This window comes from Borostomias antarcticus (genome assembly GCF_949987555.1).
Source record: "Borostomias antarcticus genome assembly, contig: scaffold_544, whole genome shotgun sequence".
Classification (NCBI taxonomy): Eukaryota; Metazoa; Chordata; class Actinopteri; order Stomiiformes; family Stomiidae; genus Borostomias; species Borostomias antarcticus.
The window spans coordinates 167-22,524 of NW_028176439.1; the positions used below are offsets into that span (position 1 = coordinate 167).

Genomic DNA, 22,358 nt, shown 5'->3' on the forward strand with positions numbered 1-22,358 from the left:
TACACACCTGCATGTTGCTGAACATGTGCTGTTGAGGTTCAGAGTTGGTGGTGTTTGACCTCATGGTGAACTGTAACTGGTTTCTCTCTCTCTCTTTTTCTCTTTCTCTCTCTCCTGCCCTCTCTCTCCTTCTCTCTCTCCTGCCCTCTCTCTCTCTCTCTCTCTCTCTCTCTCTCTCCTGCCCTCTCTCTCTCTCTCTCTCTCTCTCCTGCCCTCTCTCTCTCTCTCTCCTGCCCTCTCTCTCTCTCTCTCTCTCTCTCTCTCCTGCCCTCTCTCTCTCTCTCTCTCTCTCTCTCTCCTGCCCTCCCTCCAGCCCTGACTCCTCCAGCCACTCCTCCTCACCAGATGTGGAGGCCCCTGGCTCCCGTGGTCGTCCTGGGGAAGGGCAGGGCCTCCGAGGGCCCCAAGCCCTCCCCCTCCAAGGCCATCCAGATAGACGCCCGGCCCCTCCCCTCCACCAAGCTCCGGAGCAAGGCCCCGTCCGGCCCCGCCCCCCCGGTGGACCCCGCCCTGGCCTGCTGGACCACGACTACTGCCTCCCCCCCTGGGACCCCGCCGCCACGGAGCCGGCTAAGCGCTGGAACGTCAAGCAGCAGTCGTCCATCACCATCGGGACCATCCAGCTCCCTCCCAGCACCACTACAGGGCCCACCCCCCCGAGACCCCCTGCCCCCGCGCCCCAGACCCCCTCTCCTGCCCCCGCGCCCCAGACCCCCTCACCTGCCCCGGGGGAGAAGACCCCCGCGCCCCAGAACCCCTCACCTGCCCTGCGACCCCCTGCCCCCGCGCCCCAGAACCCCTCACCTGCCCCCGCGCCCCCGAACCCCTCACCTGCCCCGCGCCCCCCCTGCCCCCGCGCCCCAAACCCCCTCACCTGCGCCCGCTCCCCAGACCCCCGCGCCCCAGACCCCCGCGCCCCAGAACCCCTCACCTGCCCTGCGACCCCCTGCCCCCGCGCCCCAAACCCCCTCACCTGCCCCGCGACCCCCTGCCCCCGCGCCCCAGACCCCCTCACCTGCCCCGCGACCCCCTGCCCCCGCGCCCCAGACCCCCTCACCCGCCCCGGGGGAGAAGGATGACGGGCCGGACCGGGCCCTGGGCAGCTCGGTGCTGGAGACCCCGGACGCCTCCCCCGCCAGGCTGGAGGAGGAGGAGCCTGCTCCCGGGAGGACGTACCGCGGCTACTCCCCCGGCGCCAGGGAGAGGAGGGGGGAAGAGGGGCAGGTCCAGGAGGAGGAGAGGGAACCAGCGCTCCTCCAGTCCTGCCTCCAGCGCCTCAGAGTCCGACTCCCACTGCTCCTCCTCCTCCTCCTCCCAGTCTAGATCCCGCTCCCCCGCCTAAGAAGAGGTGAGAACCCCCCCTCCTCCCCCCTGTCCCTCCCCACTCCTCCCCCCTGTCCCTCCCCCCTCCTCCCCCCTCCTCCCCCCTGTCCCTCCCCCCTCCTCCCCCCCTGTCCCTCCCCCCCTCCTCCCCCCTGTCCCTCCCCACTCCCCCACTGCTCTCTCTGTTTACTACCCTGCAGGTCCAGTATTGTCCACTAGGGGCTCTGTGCTGGTTAAATGGGTATACTGAACACTCTCTCTCTCTCTCTCTCTCTCTCTCTCTCTCTCCCTCTCTCTCTCTCCCTCTCTCCCTCTCCCTCTCCCTCTCCCTCTCCCTCTCCCTCTCCCTCTCCCTCTCTCGCTCTCTCGCTCTCTCCCTCTCTCTCTCTCTCTCTCTCTCTCTCTCTCTCTCTCTCTCCCTCCCTCTCTCTCTCTCTCTCTCTCTCCACTCCAGGTTCCGCCCTCGTCGCTCTGAGAGCAACTCCAGCTCCTCCTCCTGCTCCTCCTCCTGCTCCTCCTCCTCTCCCTCCGTCTCTCACTCACCTCCCCGGCGGAGGAGGAGGTACTCGTACTCCTCGTCTCGCTCCGGATCCTGGAGCCGCTCGCGCTCACGCTCCCCGCGGAGAGGAGGAGGAGGCTGGAGGAGAGACGGCCACCTGCACAGGTACGAGAGACTGGCCTGGTAGAGAGACTGTCCTGGTAGGAGAGACCGTCCTGGTACGAGAGACTGGCCTGGTAGAGAGACTGTCCTGGTAGGAGAGACTGTCCTGGTAGGAGAGACTGGCCTGGTAGGAGAGACTGGCCTGGTAGAGAGACTGTCCTGGTAGGAGAGACTGTCCTGGTAGGAGAGACTGGCCTGGTAGAGAGACTGGCCTGGTAGGAGAGACTGGCCTGGTAGAGAGACTGGCCTGGTAGGAGAGACTGGCCTGGTAGAGAGACTGGCCTGGTAGAGAGACTGGCCTGGTAGGAGAGACTGGCCTGGTAGAGAGACTGGCCTGGTAGAGAGACTGGCCTGGTAGAGAGACTGGCCTGGTAGGAGAGACTGGCCTGGTAGGAGAGACTGGCCTGGTCTAGAGACTGGCCTGGTAGGAGAGACTGGTAGGAGAGACTGGTAGGAGAGACTGGCCTGGTAGGAGAGACTGGCCTGGTAGGAGAGACTGGCCTGGTAGGAGAGACTGTCCTGGTCTAGAGACTGGCCTGGTAGGAGAGACTGGCCTGGTAGGAGAGACTGGCCTGGTAGGAGAGACTGGCCTGGTAGGAGAGACTGTCCTGGTCTAGAGACTGGCCTGGTAGGAGAGACTGGCCTGGTAGGAGAGACTGGCCTGGTAGAGAGACTGGCCTGGTAGGAGAGACTGGCCTGGTAGGAGAGACTGGCCTGGTAGAGAGACTGGCCTGGTACGAGAGACTGGCCTGGTCTAGAGACTGGCCTGGTAGGAGAGACTGGCCTGGTAGGAGAGACTGGCCTGGTACGAGAGACTGGCCTGGTAGGAGAGACTGGCCTGGTAGGAGAGACTGGTCTGGTAGGAGAGACTGGCCTGGTACGAGAGACTGGTCTGGTAGAGAGACTGGACTGGTAGGAGAGACTGGTCTGGTAGGAGAGACTGGCCTGGTAGAGAGACTGGCCTGGTAGGAGAGACTGGCCTGGTAGGAGAGACTGGCCTGGTACGAGAGACTGGTCTGGTAGGAGAGACTGGCCTGGTAGAGAGACTGGCCTGGTAGGAGAGACTGGCCTGGTAGAGAGACTGGCCTGGTAGGAGAGACTGGCCTGGTAGAGAGACTGGCCTGGTAGGAGAGACTGGCCTGGTAGGAGAGACTGGCCTGGTAGAGAGACTGTCCTGGTAGGAGAGACTGGTCTGGTAGGAGAGACTGGCCTGGTAGAGAGACTGGCCTGGTAGGAGAGACTGGCCTGGTAGGAGAGACTGGCCTGGTACGAGAGACTGGTCTAGACTGGTAGGAGAGACTGGTAGGAGAGACTGGTCTAGACTGGTAGGAGAGACTGGCCTGGTAGGAGAGACTGGCCTGGTACGAGAGACTGGTCTAGACTGGTAGGAGAGACTGGTAGGAGAGACTGGTCTAGACTGGTAGGAGAGACTGGCCTGGTAGGAGAGACTGGTCTAGACTGGTAGGAGAGACTGGTCTAGACTGGTAGGAGAGACTGGTAGGAGAGACTGGTAGGAGAGACTGGTCTAGACTGGTAGGAGAGACTGGTCTAGACTGGGAGGAGAGACTGTCCTGGTCTAGACTGAATGTGTTTCTCTCTCTCTTTCTTTCTCTCTCTCTGGAGCAGCGTCTCATGAATGTCTCTCTCTCTCTCTCTCTCTCTCTCTCTCTCTGGAGCAGCGTCTCATGAATGTCTCTCTCTCTCTCTCTCTCTCTCTCTCTCTCTCTGGAGCAGCGTCTCATGAATGTCTCTCTCTCTCTCTCTCTCTCTCTCTCTCTCTGGAGCAGCGTCTCATGAATGTCTCTCTCTCTCTCTCTCTGGAGCAGCGTCTCATGAATGTCTCTCTCTCTCTCTCTCTCTCTCTCTCTCTCTCTCTCTCTCAGCCCCTCCTCCAGGCCAGGCTACCGACACGCCTCCTCAGAGAACAGCCCCGAGGCGCAGAGGAGGAAGGAGAAGGCCATCGTGAGTGAACAGGAACAGGAACCAGTCAAACTGCAGATCAAGTGTTAAAGTAGTAGAAACCTGTCCTGATGCTGGCGTCCTCTGACCCCTAACCCTTAACCCTTGACCCTTAACCCCAGGAGGAGCGCAGGATCGTTTACGTGGGCCGTATCCGAGCAACCATGACCAGGAAGGAGCTGAAGGAGCGCTTCTCCCACTACGGAGAGATAGAGGAGTGCACCCTCCACTTCAGAGACCAGGGGTGAGACCAACCCTCCTCTACAGGGACCCCCCTGTGACCCTCCTCTACAGGGACCCCCCCCTCCTCTACAGGGACCCCCCTGGTACCCTCCTCTACAGGGACCCCCCCGTGACCCTCCTTTCCTACATGCCCTGCCTACTATTCTTAATGTCTCCCCTCTTTCTGTCCATCCCAGGGACAACTATGGGTTTGTGACCTACTACGACACCAAGGACGCCTTCACGGCCATCGAGAACGGGGGCAAGCTCCGCAAACCCGACGAGCTGCCCTTTGACCTCTGCTTCGGAGGCCGGAGACAGTTCTGCAGGACCAGCTATGCTGATCTTGGTAAATAGTTTACATTTGTTATGAGACGGAGGAAACCCTTCATTGAGTAGAACCGAGCAGGGCCCAAGCAGGGGTACCACCAGTACTAGTTCAGCTCCCTGTTCTGACCAATCTTGACTAAAGTTTTGCTGTTGAAAGTTCAGCAGACGTCTGAAATGTGCACTGACTGTGCTGAAGCTCCTGTCTTTCGTGATGTCAACCATCTCTCCCTCCCTCCTCTCCCTCCCTCTCTCCCTCCCTCCCTCCCTCCCTCCCTCCCTCCTCTCCTTCCTGTACAGATTCGAATCGAGAGTATGAGCCGTTGCCTGTGAAGGGCCGGTTTGATGCACTAGACTTTGACACTTTACTGAAGCAGGCCCAGAAGACTCAGAAGAGGTAACAGAGGCTCAGCCATGGCTGAGGACGACCGACGGACCGACAGTTGATTTACCTCAGAGCCGTTGGCCGGCTCCCAACCGCCAACGCTGCCTTTAAAACCAAACTGTCATTATTTTGATTTTGTTTTTGTTTTTGTTTCTGCAAGCTAACACCTTCTATTGAAGTGAAGATTTGTATGAAAAGAGGAAGAGTAAAAACTAAAAAAGATGGAATAAATGGAAAACCTACACATTTTTTTTTTTTAAAGAGGAATTTATTTAAATGTATAATCAGATTTGCCATCATGTATGGAAAAAGAAACATTTTTAAAATGGGAAACTAAGTTTAAATGATCTCTTATGTTTGTGAAGAGGTTGAATTGCATTAAAGAAATGTAGTGCAAACCTGAATAAACCGAACACATGAACTGGGTGGGTAGTCTGTCTGTTTCTTCTCATGGGTTAGAGTTAGGGTTAGGGTACTTGAACTGGGTGGGTAGTCTGTCTGGTTATTAGGGTTAGGGTTAGGGTACTTGAACTGGGTGGGTAGTCTGTCTGGTTATTCTCATGAGATTTGCGTGTTGGATCTGTAGAGGGTTAGGGTACTAGAAGGATCTGTAGAGGGTTAGGGTACTAGAAGGATCTGTAGAGGGTTAGGGTACTTGAAGGATCTGTAGAGTGTTAGGGTACTTGAAGGATCTGTAGAGGGTTAGGGTACTTGAAGGATCTGTAGAGGGTTAGGGTACTTGAAGGATCTGTAGAGGGTTAGGGTACTTGAAGGATCTGTAGAGCGTTAGGGTACTTGAACTGGGTGGGTAGTCTGTCTGTTTAAACCCAACACTTGAACTGGGTGGGTAGTCAGGGTTAGGGTTAGGGTACTTGAACTGGGTGGGTAGTCAGGGTTAGGGTTAGGGTACTTGAACTGGGTGGGTAGTCAGGGTTAGGGTACTTGAACTGGGTGGGTAGTCTGTGTTTAAACCCAACACTTGAACTGGGTGGGTAGTCTGTGTTTAAACCCAACACTTGAACTGGGTGGGTAGTCTGTCTGTTTCTCATGAGATTTGTGTGTTGGATCTGTAGATCTTTTTGAATGAGAAAGCAATTAGATTGCAGATTGCTTGATTTGTAGATTGCAAGACTTGTACTTGTGTGTAGATTGACCTGGGCTGAGTTTCCCAGAGGCATCGCAGCGCTAGGGTGAACCCAGTAGGTAAGCCGGGCTACTAGGTAAGAGCAGTAGGTGAGCTGGGCTACTAGGTGAGAGCAGTAGGTAAGCTGGGCTACTAGGTGAGAGCAGTAGGTAAGCCGGGCTACTAGGTGAGAGCAGTAGGTAAGCCGGGCTACTAGGTGAGCCGGGCTACTAGGTGAGAGCAGTAGGTAAGCTAGGCTACTAGGTGAGCCGGGCTACTAGGTAAGCCGGGCTACTAGGTGAGAGCAGTAGGTGAGCCAGGCTACTAGGTGAGAGCAGTAGGTAAGCTAGGCTACTAGGTGAGCCGGGCTACTAGGTGAGACGGGCTACTAGGTGAGACGGGCTACTAGGTGAGACGGGCTACTAGGTGAGCCGGGCTACTAGGTAAGCCGGGCTACTAGGTAAGCCGGGCTACTAGGTAAGGCGGGCTACTAGGTAAGCCGGGCTACTAGGTAAGCTAGGCTCATGGATGTATTGGGCTAGGCTACTGGGTAAGCCGGGCTACTGGGTAAGCCAGGCTCCTAGGTGAGAGCAGTAGGTAAGCTAGGCTACTAGGTAAGAGCAGTAGGTAAGCCGGGCTACTAGGTGAGAGCAGTAGGTAAGCCAGGCTACTAGGTGAGAGCAGTAGGTAAGCTAGGCTACTAGGTGAGAGCAGTAGGTAAGCCAGGCTACTAGGTGAGAGCAGTAGGTAAGCTAGGCTACTAGGTGAGAGCAGTAGGTAAGCTAGGCTACTAGGTGAGAGCAGTAGGTAAGCCGGGCTACTAGGTGAGAGCAGTAGGTAAGCCGGGCTACTAGGTGAGAGCAGTAGGTAAGCCGGGCTACTAGGTGAGAGCAGTAGGTAAGCCGGGCTACTAGGTGAGAGCAGTAGGTAAGCCAGGCTACTAGGTGAGAGCAGTAGGTGAGATGGGCTACTAGGTGAGAGCAGTAGGTGAGATGGGCTACTAGGTGAGAGCAGTAGGTAAGCCGGGCTACTAGGTGAGAGCAGTAGGTAAGCCGGGCTACTAGGTGAGAGCAGTAGGTAAGCTAGGCTACTAGGTGAGAGCAGTAGGTAAGCTAGGCTACTAGGTGAGAGCAGTAGGTAAGATGGGCTACTAGGTGAGAGCAGTAGGTAAGCCAGGCTACTAGGTGTGAGCAGTAGGTAAGATGGGCTACTAGGTGAGAGCAGTAGGTAAGCCGGGCTACTAGGTGAGAGCAGTAGGTAAGCCGGGCTACTAGGTGAGAGCAGTAGGTAAGCTAGGCTACTAGGTGAGAGCAGTAGGTAAGCCAGGCTACTAGGTGAGAGCAGTAGGTAAGATGGGCTACTAGGTGAGAGCAGTAGGTAAGCCGGGCTACTAGGTGAGAGCAGTAGGTAAGCCGGGCTACTAGGTGAGAGCAGTAGGTAAGCCAGGCTACTAGGTGAGAGCAGTAGGTAAGCCAGGCTACTAGGTGAGAGCAGTAGGTAAGCCAGGCTACTAGGTGAGAGCAGTAGGTAAGCTAGGCTACTAGGTGAGAGCAGTAGGTAAACTAGGCTACTAGGTGAGAGCAGTAGGTAAGCCAGGCTACTAGGTGAGAGCAGTAGGTAAGATGGGCTACTAGGGGAGAGCAGTAGGTAAGCCGGGCTACTAGGTGAGAGCAGTAGGTAAGCTGGGCTACTAGGTGAGAGCAGTAGGTAAGCCAGGCTACTAGGTGAGAGCAGTAGGTGAGCCAGGCTACTAGGTGAGAGCAGTAGGTAAGATGGGCTACTAGGTGAGAGCAGTAGGTAAGATGGGCTACTAGGTGAGAGCAGTAGGTAAGATGGGCTACTAGGTGAGAGCAGTAGGTAAGATGGGCTACTAGGTGAGAGCAGTAGGTAAGATGGGCTACTAGGTGAGAGCAGTAGGTAAGATGGGCTACTAGGTGAGAGCAGTAGGTAAGCTAGGCTACTAGGTGAGAGCAGTAGGTAAGCTAGGCTACTAGGTGAGAGCAGTAGGTAAGCTAGGCTACTAGGTGAGAGCAGTAGGTAAGATGGGCTACTAGGTGAGAGCAGTAGGTAAGCTAGGCTACTAGGTGAGAGCAGTAGGTAAGATGGGCTACTAGGTGAGAGCAGTAGGTGAGCCGGGCTACTAGGTGAGAGCAGTAGGTAAGATGGGCTACTAGGTAAGAGCAGTAGGTAAGCTGGGCTACTAGGTGAGAGCAGTAGGTAAACTAGGCTACTAGGTGAGAGCAGTAGGTAAGCCAGGCTACTAGGTGAGAGCAGTAGGTAAACTAGGCTACTAGGTGAGAGCAGTAGGTAAGCCAGGCTACTAGGTGAGAGCAGTAGGTAAGCCGGGCTACTAGGTGAGAGCAGTAGGTAAGCCAGGCTACTAGGTGAGACGCAGCCCTGATCTCTGAGTGGGTGGTGATGTGTAATTGGAGGAAATGGCTGCTTAGTGGTTGAGAAAGGGCTCAACTCATGATCACTGATCTATGGACATAATAAACCCTATTCCATTCTAATAGTATGAACAGTATTCACCCATATTGATGGAGTACTCGGCCTCTCTGAAGTCCTATAGATAAACTGATGAAATAAACACTCAGTATGTAGCATGGTGGTTTCTTTCTTGTAACATCTTCAAAGTGGATGTTGGACTATGTCAGTTTTCAGCAGGATTTGGGGGGATGTTATTGAACTGAATGACAAGATATTTGACTGCGAATAGAAATCAACCGTCCCTGGAGCTCCTGGTAGGGCTGGTCGAGGGAGGCTCGACTCCAAGTGGAAGAATTTTCTATCGTCTGATCAAGTCTAAACTTTTTTTTGGCCTCAAGCGTTTTGTTTGCCGTAAAAGGGCCTGAAGTCCCACATCCATGAAGCTACAGATGCATTCTGGAGGAAAACCTGCAGTCTGCAAGAGACCTGGGACTCGGGACAGACCCAAAACATACAGCCAAGCCACACTGAAAACAAAATATATATATATAGGCCTACTCAAAATAAAATAATAGTCAATATTATCCAGACGTCAATCCAATTGAGAATCTGTGGCAAGACTTACAAACACTTATCCAACGTGATGGAGCTTCAACAATTTTCCAAAGAAGACCACATGAATAGGCTACTTATGGAATCAATTCTTTTCTGATTAGACCTGACTACAGCGGGTCTACAGCAGGACTACAGCAGGTCTACAGACTACAGCGGGTCTACAGACTACAGCGGGTCTACAGCAGGTCTACAGCAGGACTACAGCAGGTCTACAGCAGGTCTACAGCAGGTCTACAGACTACAGCAGGTCTACAGCAGGACTACAGCAGGTCTACAGACTACAGCGGGTCTACAGCAGGACTACAGCAGGACTACAGCAGGTCTACAGCAGGTCTACAGCAGGACTACAGCAGGTCTACAGCAGGACTACAGCAGGTCTACGGCAGGTCTACAGCAGGACTACAGCAGGTCTACAGCAGGTCTACAGCAGGACTACGGCAGGTCTACGGCAGGTCTACAGCAGGACTACAGCAGGGCTACAGCAGGGCTACAGCAGGTCTATAGCAGGTCTACAGCAGGTCTACAGCAGGTCTATAGCAGGTCTACAGCAGGTCTACAGCAGGTCTATAGCAGGTCTACAGCAGGTCTACAGCAGGTCTACAGCAGGTCTATAGCAGGTCTACAGCAGGTCTACAGCAGGTCTACAGCAGGTCTATAGCAGGTCTACAGCAGGTCTACAGCAGGTCTACAGCAGGTCTATAGCAGGTCTACAGCAGGTCTATAGCAGGTCTACAGCAGGACTACAGCAGGTCTACAGCAGGTCTATAGCAGGTCTACAGCAGGTCTATAGCAGGTCTACAGCAGGTCTATAGCAGGTCTACAGCAGGTCTACAGCAGGTCTACAGCAGGTCACACTCCCAAGACTGAAAACATGACTGCCAAGCCAACTGAACCAGGAGTTGTGCTCAATCCCTGTAGACTGGCCTCGTCAGACCCTGTGTACTCAACACCCTGTAGACTGGCCTCGTCAGACCCTGTGTACTCAACACCCTGTAGACTGGCCTCGTCAGACCCTGTGTACTCAACACCCTGTAGACTGGCCTCGTCAGACCCTGTGTACTCAACACCCTGTAGACTGGCCTCGTCAGACCCTGTGTACTCAACACGCAAGTGATCTTCTCGGTTGATGCATTCAAAGGTTGCAGTCAAATGAGCTGCTATCGAGCACAAGTCCTTATATGGACAGAGAGCTCTTCCCTGAGTCAAGATGTTCAACTCCATCCCAAATACCGGCGTGACACACAGAAGATGCACCCATGACCCACAGAAACGAGCATATATAACCACACCAAGGAGCAGTGTGTGTTTTCAGCACTTATCGTTGGACATGTCCACAGAGTTGTTTAAATGTGAAGTCACATATGGATCAGAGTTGTGTAAATGTGTAGTCACATATGGATCAGAGTTGTGTAAATGTGTAGTCACATATGGATCAGAGTTGTGTAAATGTGTAGTCACATATGGATCAGAGTTGTGTAAATGTGTAGTCACATATGGATCAGAGTTGTTTAAATGTGTAGTCACATATGGATCAGAGTTGTGTAAATGTGTAGTCACATATGGATCAGAGTTGTTTAAATGTGTAGTCACATATGGATCAGAGTTGTTTAAATGTGTAGTCACACATGGATCAGAGCTGTTTAAATGTGTAGTCACATATGGATCAGAGTTGTTTAAATGTGTAGTCACATATGGATCAGAGTTGTTTAAATGTGTAGTCACATATGGATCAGAGTTGTTATAGTGTGTAGTCACATATGGATCAGAGTTGTTATAGTGTGTAGTCACATATGGATCAGAGTTGTTATAGTGTGTAGTCACATATGGATCAGAGTAGCTCATCTGGTTCAGAGGGGAACATCTTGTTCAGAGTAGCTCATCTGGTTCAGAGGGGAACATCTTGTTCAGAGTAGCTCATCTGGTTCAGAGGGGAACATCTTGTTCAGAGTAGCTCATCTGGTTCAGAGTAGCTCATCTTGTTCAGAGTAGCTCATCTTGTTCAGAGGGGAACATCTTGTTCAGAGTAGCTCATCTGGTTCAGAGGGGAACATCTTGTTCAGAGTAGCTCATCTGGTTCAGAGTAGCTCATCTTGTTCAGAGTAGCTCATCTTGTTCAGAGGGGAACATCTTGTTCAGAGTAGCTCATCTGGTTCAGAGTAGCTCATCTTGTTCAGAGGGGAACATCTTGTTCAGAGGGGAACATCTTGTTCAGAGTAGCTCATCTTGTTCAGAGGGGAACATCTTGTTCAGAGTAGCTCATCTGGTTCAGAGGGGAACATCTTGTTCAGAGTAGCTCATCTGGTTCAGAGGGGAACATCTTGTTCAGAGTAGCTCATCTGGTTCAGAGTAGCTCATCTTGTTCAGAGTAGCTCATCTTGTTCAGAGGGGAACATCTTGTTCAGAGTAGCTCATCTGGTTCAGAGTAGCTCATCTGGTTCAGAGGGGAACATCTTGTTCAGAGGGGAACATCTTGTTCAGAGTAGCTCATCTGGTTCAGAGGGGAACATCTGGTTCAGAGTAGCTCATCTGGTTCAGAGGGGAACATCTTGTTCAGAGGGGAACATCTTGTTCAGAGGGGAACATCTTGTTCAGAGTAGCTCATCTGGTTCAGAGTAGCTCATCTGGTTCAGAGTAGCTCATCTGGTTCAGAGTAGCTCATCTTGTTCAGAGTAGCTCATCTGGTTCAGAGGGGAACATCTTGTTCAGAGTAGCTCATCTTGTTCAGAGTAGCTCATCTTGTTCAGAGTAGCTCATCTGGTTCAGAGGGGAACATCTTGTTCAGAGGGGAACATCTTGTTCAGAGTAGCTCATCTTGTTCAGAGTAGCTCATCTGGTTCAGAGGGGAACATCTTGTTCAGAGTAGCTCATCTTGTTCAGAGGGGAACATCTTGTTCAGAGTAGCTCATCTGGTTCAGAGTAGCTCATCTGGTTCAGAGTAGCTCATCTTGTTCAGAGGGGAACATCTTGTTCAGAGTAGCTCATCTGGTTCAGAGTAGCTCATCTTGTTCAGAGGGGAACATCTTGTTCAGAGTAGCTCATCTTGTTCAGAGGGGAACATCTTGTCTGTGTTTTGTCACATTAATCCGGTTGTGACTGGCTGGATCAGGTTTCCTGGGCATGCGCAGTGGGTGTAAACAGGAAGAAGCAGTCCAAATCAACACGAACGGTAAGAGAGAATTGATCAGGAAGACAGGAGCGGGATATTAATCGTACATTTTCCGTGTTTGCATGTAAATAAGGGAATATAAACATATTAGATGATATTCGTCTAGACTGTCAGAATTGTGTCGATAACGTTTTGCTCGGTTTAGCTGCTAGCATCGCATCATTAGCATTAGCTACCGTTAGCATAGCATTAGCTACCGTTAGCATAGCATTAGCTCAGGTTAGCATAGCATTAGCTACCGTTAGCATAGCATTAGCTACCGTTAGCATAGCATTAGCTCAGGTTAGCATAGCATTAGCTCAGGTTAGCATAGCATTAGCTACCGTTAGCATAGCAGTCTGGTCCTGTTTCTAACAGATGACCCACTAACCCTAACCCCCTAGTTCACTAACCCTAACCCCCTAGTTCACTAACCTGAACCCCCTAGTTCACTAACCTGAACCCCCTAGTTCACTAACCCTAACCCCCTAGTTCACTAACCTGAACCCCCTAGTTCACTAACCCTAACCCCCTAGTTCACTAACCTGAACCCCCTAGTTCACTAACCCTAACCCCCTAGTTCACTAACCTGAACCCCCTAGTTCACTAACCTGAACCCCCTAGTTCACTAACCTGAACCCCCTAGTTCACTAACCCTAACCCCCTAGTTCACTAACCCTAACCCCCTAGTTCACTAACCTGAACCCCCTAGTTCACTAACCCTAACCCCCTAGTTCACTAACCTGAACCCCCTAGTTCACTAACCTGAACCCCCTAGTTCACTAACCTGAACCCCCTAGTTCACTAACCTGAACCCCCTAGTTCACTAACCTGAACCCCCTAGTTCACTAACCTGAACCCCCTAGTTCACTAACCCTAACCCCCTAGTTCACTAACCCTAACCCCCTAGTTCACTAACCTGAACCCCCTAGTTCACTAACCCTAACCCCCTAGTTCACTAACCTGAACCCCCTAGCCCACTAACCTGAACCCCCTAGTTCACTAACCCTAACCCCCTAGCCCACTAACCTGAACCCCCTAGTTCACTAACCCTAACCCCCTAGCCCACTAACCTGAACCCCCTAGTTCACTAACCCTAACCCCCTAGTTCACTAACCTGAACCCCCTAGTCCACTAACCCTAACCCCCTAGTTCACTAACCCTAACCCCCTAGTTCACTAACCCTAACCCCCTAGTTCACTAACCTGAACCCCCTAGTTCACTAACCTGAACCCCCTAGTTCACTAACCTGAACCCCCTAGTTCACTAACCTGAACCCCCTAGTTCACTAACCCTAACCCCCTAGTTCACTAACCTGAACCCCCTAGTTCACTAACCTGAACCCCCTAGTTCACTAACCCTAACCCCCTAGTTCACTAACCTGAACCCCCTAGTTCACTAACCCTAACCCCCTAGTTCACTAACCTGAACCCCCTAGTTCACTAACCTGAACCCCCTAGTTCACTAACCCTAACCCCCTAGTTCACTAACCTGAACCCCCTAGTTCACTAACCTGAACCCCCTAGTTCACTAACCTGAACCCCCTAGTTCACTAACCTGAACCCCCTAGTTGAGTTTTGGGTCAGGACTTTCTTGTTTGAGCCGTTCTGTCTTTATCGCCGCAGTACTGAGCGCTTCTAGTTAACTTGCACTAGGATTCCTCTAGAGAATGGTTCAGAAAGACAAGACCCTGGAGCCGTCCCTGGTGGAGGCAGAACCGAGCCCCAGTCCCGGGGCTGCCGAGGCGTGTGCCCCTAACCCTCACCCTGACCCTGACCCTAACCCTGACCCTAACCGAGCTCCCAGACCGGCGGAGGAACCGAACCTCGGAGTAGAACCGACGGGGAACAGGAAGTTCATCAGCGGCGTGGTTGAAGGTGAATGCATTTTCCAGTTAGCAGGCTAACGTTAGAGATGATGTAATTGTGCGTTCCTGATGCTGTGATGATGTGCAGAACAGACGCCCTCATCATCTGTAATGTAGTGATCATCCTGACAGCTGTCACAATGCAGACGCGTTATCAGAGTTTAGTCCCACGGCATCAGCCAACGTTCATCATCATCATCATCATCATCATCATCAGCCAACGTTATCCTCTAATATCCCTCAAGGGCGAGTGGTCAGCAGGGTTAGGGTTAGTTACCAGGTTAGTCGTATCGTCCATCATGAGTGTTCCCGCTTATTGTAGACATTATACAGGTCAGATAACGAGGATTGTCACTTGATTGTCACTTGCATTGTTATAGCGCTCCGACATTGTTATGGGAGTGCGCCAAGCAGCATTGCCCCTCATATACCCCCGGAGTACCACCCCCTCATATACCCCCGGAGTACCAACCCCTCATATACCCCCGGAGTACCAACCCCTCATATACCCCCGGAGTACCAGCCCCTCATATACCCCCGGAGTACCCGCCCCTCATATACCCCCGGAGTACCAGCCCCTCATATACCCCCGGAGTACCAACCCCTCATATACCCCCGGAGTACCCGCCCCTCATATACCCCCGGAGTACCAGCCCCTCATATACCCCCGGAGTACCAGCCCCTCATATACCCCCGGAGTACCCACCCCTCATATACCCCCGGAGTACCCGCCCCTCATATACCCCCGGAGTACCCACCCCTCATATACCCCCGGAGTACCAACCCCTCATATACCCCCGGAGTACCCGCCCCTCATATACCCCCGGAGTACCCACCCCTCATATACCCCCGGAGTACCACCCCCTCATATACCCCCGGAGGGCCAGCCCCTCATATACCCCCGGAGTACCACCCCTCATATACCCCCGGAGTACCAGCCCCTCATATACCCCCGGAGTACCAGCCCCTCATATACCCCCGGAGTACCAGCCCCTCATATACCCCCGGAGTACCACCCCCTCATATACCCCCGGAGTACCCACCCCTCATATACCCCCGGAGTACCAGCCCCTCATATACCCCCGGAGTACCCACCCCTCATATACCCCCGGAGTACCAGCCCCTCATATACCCCCGGAGTACCTACCCCTCATATACCCCCGGAGTACCAGCCCCTCATATACCCCCGGAGTACCAGCCCCTCATATACCCCCGGAGTACCAACCCCTCATATACCCCCGGAGTACCCACCCCTCATATACCCCCGGAGCACCAACCCCTCATATACCCCCGGAGTACCAGCCCCTCATATACCCCCGGAGTACCAGCCCCTCATATACCCCCGGAGTACCAGCCCCTCATATACCCCCGGAGTACCAGCCCCTCATATACCCCCGGAGTACCAGCCCCTCATATACCCCCGGAGTACCTACCCCTCATATACCCCCGGAGTACCAGCCCCTCATATACCCCCGGAGTACCTACCCCTCATATACCCCCGGAGTACCAGCCCCTCATATACCCCCGGAGTACCAGCCCCTCATATACCCCCGGAGCATGTGCAGGAGTACCAGCCCCTCATATACCCCCGGAGCATGTGCAGGAGTACCAGCCCCTCATATACCCCGGGGCAAACGGGGAGAACCCTGCTGGATCAGAGGTTGCATGTTGCACAGCGTGTATTGATCTGAATGTTTGTCTCTTGTTTGTAACAGGCTTCTATGGTCGGCCATGGACAATGGAACAGAGGAAGGAGTTGTTCAGGAGGTAATGTGATGGCTTGTTCCTTCACAGCGGTCTGGGTGACAGGGACATTCATCTCTTATCATGGGTGACAGGGACATTCATCTCTTATCATGGGTGACGGGGACATTCATCTCTTATCATGGGTGACGGGGACATTCATCTCTTATCATGGGTGACGGGGACATTCATCTCTTATCATGGGAGACAGGGACATTCATCTCTTATCATGGGAGACAGGGACATTCATCTCTTATCATGGGTGACAGGGACATTCATCTCTTATCATGGGTGACAGGGACATTCATCTATGATCATGGGTGACAGGGACATTCATCTCTTATCATGGGTGACAGGGACATTCATCTCTTATCATGGGTGACGGGGACATTCATCTCTGATCATGGGTGACAGGGACATTCATCTCTGATCATGGGTGACAGGGACATTCATCTCTGATTCATTGCGTCTGGCTGTGGGATGGTGCTAGCAGTTCATTCTGCTATCGCTTTATCTCAGTACTGCTCCCTTGATATAACTAAGACATCTGATCAGTCCAGAACTGAGTTTAGCCGACGGTTTGACCGAGCCAGTCCCAAGGTTACCGCGTGACCAAAAAATACTGCTGTTACCGTAATACCGCGGTTACATGTTTACTCCCTTGTGGTGGAATACTTCAAAGCTCACGCCATCCCATCATAACCAGAGGATATGTTGCGTTTCCCAGGCAACAGAAGTGGGGTCTGAACACCTACCTGTACGCTCCTAAAGACGACTACAAGCACCGCATGTTCTGGAGGGAGATGTACTCAGTGGAGGAAGCAGGTAAGCATCGTCCAGTCTGACTCCCAGGATGGAGGTCAGGGGTCGGAAATAGGCGACCCGCGGGTCAAAGTTGTTATTTTACACAATATCAGACCGACAGTCCCAAATAAAGGGTAGCTATATATTCAAGCTATAATGTCCAGAGAAATGACCACAACCTAAAAAGAATGCTTATAGACAGTTTTAAGTTTATAGTTTATTAACAGTAACCGGCAGACAGTGAATTAACCGGCACGGGTAATAGTACACAGCGCCTAGTGCTGAAATAAGACTAATGCTAATTGGCTGGTCAACCAAGCGTGTTTCTGCTCAAGCTTCGTGCCGACAGCTGAGCATTAGCTATGATGTTAGAGATCGCAAGCATGCTCACTTCCTGACTCATGAACAGCCTATCAGATCCCTTGAGCGTGCTACGAATGACACACAAACAGCCAATCATTGAACAGACAGACCCCAAGCATGCACACCCCCTGGCTTATGAGTGATATGGGCACAGGCCCTGCTGTAGTGTTTATGAATGTGTTATAACAGACCCTGCTGTAGTGGTTATTAATGTGTCATAACAGGCCCTGCTGTAGTGTTTATGAATGTGTTATAACAGGCCCTGCTGTAGTGGTTATTAATGTGTCATAACAGGCCCTGCTGTAGTGTTTATTAATGTGTTATAACAGGCCCTGCTGTAGTGTTTATTAATGTGTCATAACAGGCCCTGCTGTAGTGTTTATTAATGTGTCATAACAGGCCCTGCTGTAGTGTTTATTAATGTGTCATAACAGGCCCTGCTGTAGTGTTTATTAATGTGTCATAACAGGCCCTGCTGTAGTGTTTATTAATGTGTCATAACAGGCCCTGCTGTAGTGTTTATTAATGTCATAACAGGCCCAACTATTTGAGTAATTAGACATCCCGCTGGTTCTCTCAAACCCTAACCCTTGTGACACCCTGCATGCAGAACCTTCCCTCAATGTAGACTACAAACTACCTTTGTTTATCCTTTTTCAAAAGGTCCTTTCACACCACATTCTTGTTCCCCGGGGATTAGGACCCTCTGTGTTCTCACTGCAGGAACCAGGGTAGAAGAACCAGGGTAGAAGAACCAGGGTAGAAGAACCAGGGTAGAAGAACCAGGGTAGAAGAACCAGGGTAGAAGAACCAGGGTAGAAGAACCGGGGAACTCATTTACCCCCAGAGGGAACCGTTTGTGTCTAATTAAACTCTTCCTTCTTCTCCTTCTTTTATCTCTCTCTCAGAGCAACTCATGACCTTGATCTCAGCTGCTAAGGAGTATGAGATAGAGTTCATCTACGCCATCTCCCCCGGCCTGGACATCACCTTCTCCACCCAGAAGGAGGTGACCACACTCAAGAGGAAACTGGACCAGGCAAGACTGGCTTTCATGTTGAGTCTGGCTGAACACGTTGAGGCGGGCTGATCAGTGGCGGCTCTTAACATTTAAACCTGTCCACAGAGAGTATCCATGAGAAGAGATCTCAGTTGTAGATCAGACCCGTGTCCAGACGACCATTATGAGAGCCGTCAGTCTAACAGGTCCTTCTCTCCCTCAGGTCTCCAACTTCGGCTGCAAGTCCTTCGCCTTACTGTTCGACGACATCGACCCCAACATGTGTCCCGCCGACAAGGAGGTGTTCACTTCCTTTGCACACGCGCAGGTGTCCATCACCAACGAGATCTTCCAGTACCTGGGAGAGCCTGAGACCTTCCTCTTCTGCCCCACAGGTATCTGCTACTGTGTCTACTGTACACACCTGTCTACTGTACACACCTGTCTACTCTACACACCTGTCTACTGTACACACACCTGTCTACTGTACACACCTGTCTACTGTACACACCTGTCTACTCTATACTCACCTGTCTACTCTATACTCACCTGTCTACTCTACACACCTGTCTACTGTACACACACCTGTCTACTGTACTCACCTGTCTACTGTACACACACCTGTCTACTGTACACACCTGTCTACTCTACACACCTGTCTACTCTACACACACCTGTCTACTCTACTCACCTGTCTACTCTACACACCTGTCTACTCTATACTCACCTGTCTACTCTATACTCACCTGTCTACTCTATACTCACCTGTCTACTCTACACACCTGTCTACTCTATACTCACCTGTCTACTCTATACTCACCTGTCTACTCTATACTCACCTGTCTACTCTACACACACCTGTCTACTCTATACTCACCTGTCTACTCTATACTCACCTGTCTACTCTATACTCACCTGTCTACTGTACACACACCTGTCTACTCTACACACCTGTCTACTCTACTCACCTGTCTACTCTACACACCTGTCTACTCTACACACCTGTCTACTCTACACACACCTGTCTACTCTACACACACCTGTCTACTCTACTCACCTGTCTACTCTACACACCTGTCTACTCTATACTCACCTGTCTACTCTACACACCTGTCTACTCTACTCACCTGTCTACTCTACACACCTGTCTACTCTACACACCTGTCTACTCTATACACACCTGTCTACTCTATACACACCTGTCTACTCTACACACCTGTCTACTCTACACACCTGTCTACTCTATACTCACCTGTCTACTCTATACTCACCTGTCTACTCTACACACACCTGTCTACTCTATACTCACCTGTCTACTCTATACTCACCTGTCTAATCTATACTCACCTGTCTACTCTACACACCTGTCTACTCTATACTCACCTGTCTACTCTACACACCTGTCTACTCTATACACACCTGTCTACTCTACACACCTGTCTACTCTATACTCACCTGTCTACTCTATACTCACCTGTCTACTCTATACTCACCTGTCTACTCTATACTCACCTGTCTACTCTACACACCTGTCTACTCTATACACACCTGTCTACTCTACACACCTGTCTACTCTATACTCACCTGTCTACTCTACACACCTGTCTACTCTATACTCACCTGTCTACTCTACACACCTGTCTACTCTACTCACCTGTCTACTCTATACTCACCTGTCTACTCTATACTCACCTGTCTACTCTACACTCACCTGTCTACTCTATACTCACCTGTCTACTCTACAGAGTACTGTGGGACGTTCTGTTACCCCAACGTGGCCCAGTCCCCCTACCTCCACACCGTGGGAGAGAAGCTGCTGCCGGGGATCGAGGTGCTGTGGACAGGTGGGCTGACCCAGGGGTATTAACAGAGGGGTAGTGGTTCAGTAAGGGGTGGGCTGACCCAGGGGTATTAACAGATGGGTAGTGGTTCAGTAAGGGGTGGGCTGACCCAGGGGTATTAACAGATGGGTAGTGGTTCAGTAAGGGGTGGGCTGACCCAGGGGTATTAACAGATGGGTAGGGGTTCAGTAAGGGGTGGGCTGACCCAGGGGTATTAACAGATGGGTAGTGGTTCAGTAAGGGGTGGGCTGACCCAGGGGTATTAACAGATGGGTAGTGGTTCAGTAAGGGGTGGGCTGACCCAGGGGTATTAACAGATGGGTAGTGGTTCAGTAAGGGGGGGGCTGACCCAGGGGTATTAACAGATGGGTAGGGGTTCAGTAAGGGGTGGGCTGACCCAGGGGTATTAACAGATGGGTAGTGGTTCAGTAAGGGGTGGGCTGACCCAGGGGTATTAACAGAGGGGTAGTAGTTCAGTAAGGGGTAACGTATGGCCAGCCGGTCATTATGGGAGAATAAGATCCCGACAGTGCCGGGCGGGTTTGGTAACGCGCTGACAGCTACTCTGGTTCCCCAGGTCCCAAGGTGGTGTCCAAAGACATCACGGTGGAGTCCATCGAGGAGGTGTCCAAGATCCTGGGCCGGTACCCGGTGATCTGGGACAACATCCACGCCAACGACTACGACCAGAAGCGTCTGTTCCTGGGGCCCTATAAGGGCCGCTCCACCGAGCTCATCCCCCGGCTCAAGGGCGTTCTCACCAACCCCAACTGCGAGTTCGAGTCCAACTTCGTGGCCATCCACACCCTGGCCACCTGGTACAAGTCCAACATGAACGGCGTCCGCAAGGACGTGGTGATGAGTGAGTCGGGCTGCTGACGACGTGGGGGGGATTAAAAGGGATATTTCGCTCTTTTTTGCCATGTTTATCTTGTTTATTCTAGATCCCTGTTGATCGGCCCTGACTGTTGGTGTGAGGTTCCTGGGTTCTTGAGGAACTGAATAGTTTGTTTAAAGCTTTAAGATGTGAATTCCTGTCTAGGCGGCTCCTCCCCTCTCTGGTTAATCCTTGTGTGTCCGTCTCTCTGAAACCATGACAGCAATCATTGGCCACTTGTAATGATTATCCATTTCTCTCTCTCCCTCTATTTCTCTCTATCTCTCTCTCTCTCTCTTCCCCCCCACCGTCCTCTGCCTGTCACTCCTCTCCCCCTCCTCCTCTCCCCCTCCTCCTCCCTCCCTCCTCCTCTCCCCCTCCCCCTCCTCCTCCTCCTCCCCCCCCCCTCTCTCCCAGCGGACGGGGAGGACAGCGCGGTGTCCATCCAGATCAAGCTGGAGAACGAGGGTGACGAGGAGCTGGAGACGGACGAGCTGTACAGCCCTCAGCTGGCCCTCAGGCTGGCGCTGACCGAGTGGATGGGAGAGTTCGGAGTGGCTCACCAGTACAACAGTAGGTTGTTGGGGAGAGATGGATGAGGGCTGCATTGGGGAGAGATGGATGAGGGCTGCATTGGGGAGAGATGGATGAGGGCTGCGTTGGGGAGAGATGGATGAGGGCAGCGCTGTTGACGCTCTGCTGTTCCTCCTCCCCCTCAGGTCGCCAGGTGCTTCACAGCGGCGCCAAGTGCCTGGCCGTGGAGGCGGCGCCCGCGGGAGCCCCCGCCCTCTGCTCGGGCGCCACCGTCACCCCCGTGTTCCAGCAGCCCGTCCTGTCCACCGCGCCCGACCCCCACGCTCACCCCCTGACCAAGCCCCAGCCCGGGGACGAGGTGGGCCGGCGCCTCTCTGAGCTACTGGAGTCAAATGCAAGACTCAACTGCTTTTAAAGCACTAGTTTGGTATTCAGCGTTATGAGCTCTGTTATAAGGTTATTCACCATCATATAGTCCATATCACCATGGTCAGACTGGTTATTCACCATCATATAGTCCATATCACCATGGTCAGACTGGTTATTCACCATCATATAGTCCATCTCACCATGGTCAGACTGGTTATTCACCATCATATAGTCCATATCACCATGGTCAGACTGGGAGAGACACTCTGGAGGTATCAGTGCTCATTGTTCAGCGAGGTACACATAGATACTTAGCCCATGGATGACATGAGCACTAATATCTCCACTGCACAATTAATCAAAGTGTTTATAGACCGTTGTATATGACCATAAATAAGCTTAATAACAGGGCTTATAATGCAAAATAACAAACTACTTCTTTAAGCAGGCACACATTTTCTTCTGAAAATGTCCTTTTTTGTTGAATTTGTTCTTCTCAAAAACAAGTAAATAATGCCTAGTCCAGAACTAAAATGAACCTTTCTTTGCCGACCAGACTGATGTGTGTCTGGGGAAACGAGGCCTTTGTTGACGCGTGAGATGTTTGCTTGTTGACGTGTGAGATGTTTGCTTGTTGACGCGTGAGATGTTTGCTTGTTGACGTGTGAGATGTTTGCTTGTTGACGTGTGAGATGTTTGCTTGTTGACGTGTGAGATGTTTGCTTGTTGACGTGTGAGATGTTTGCTTGTTGACGTGTGAGATGTTTGCT

The 22,358-nt window shown here is 52.1% G+C and overlaps 1 protein-coding gene and 1 pseudogene across 2 annotated transcripts; both read left to right on the plus strand.

Annotated features, from left to right (window-relative positions):
- The first annotated feature begins 313 nt into the window (after positions 1-313).
- On the plus strand, positions 314-5,202 carry LOC311328531 (annotated as a pseudogene). The gene is made up of 7 exons (XR_014631365.1): positions 314-1,022; positions 1,086-1,348; positions 1,778-1,987; positions 3,868-3,946; positions 4,066-4,187; positions 4,363-4,514; positions 4,793-5,202. The product of XR_014631365.1 is annotated as an uncharacterized misc_RNA (transcript).
- A 6,980-nt stretch (positions 5,203-12,182) lies between these two features.
- LOC311328530 (protein O-GlcNAcase-like) lies at positions 12,183-21,577 on the plus strand (the record flags this gene model as incomplete). Its single annotated transcript, XM_084462487.1, has 10 exons — positions 12,183-12,211; positions 13,846-14,067; positions 15,773-15,824; positions 16,528-16,625; positions 17,876-18,006; positions 18,191-18,362; positions 19,713-19,811; positions 20,386-20,670; positions 21,103-21,258; positions 21,405-21,577. Coding segments are annotated over exons 2-10 (1,374 nt in total), but the record flags the coding sequence as incomplete, so codon positions are not given.
- Between the last annotated feature and the right edge of the window lie 781 nt (positions 21,578-22,358).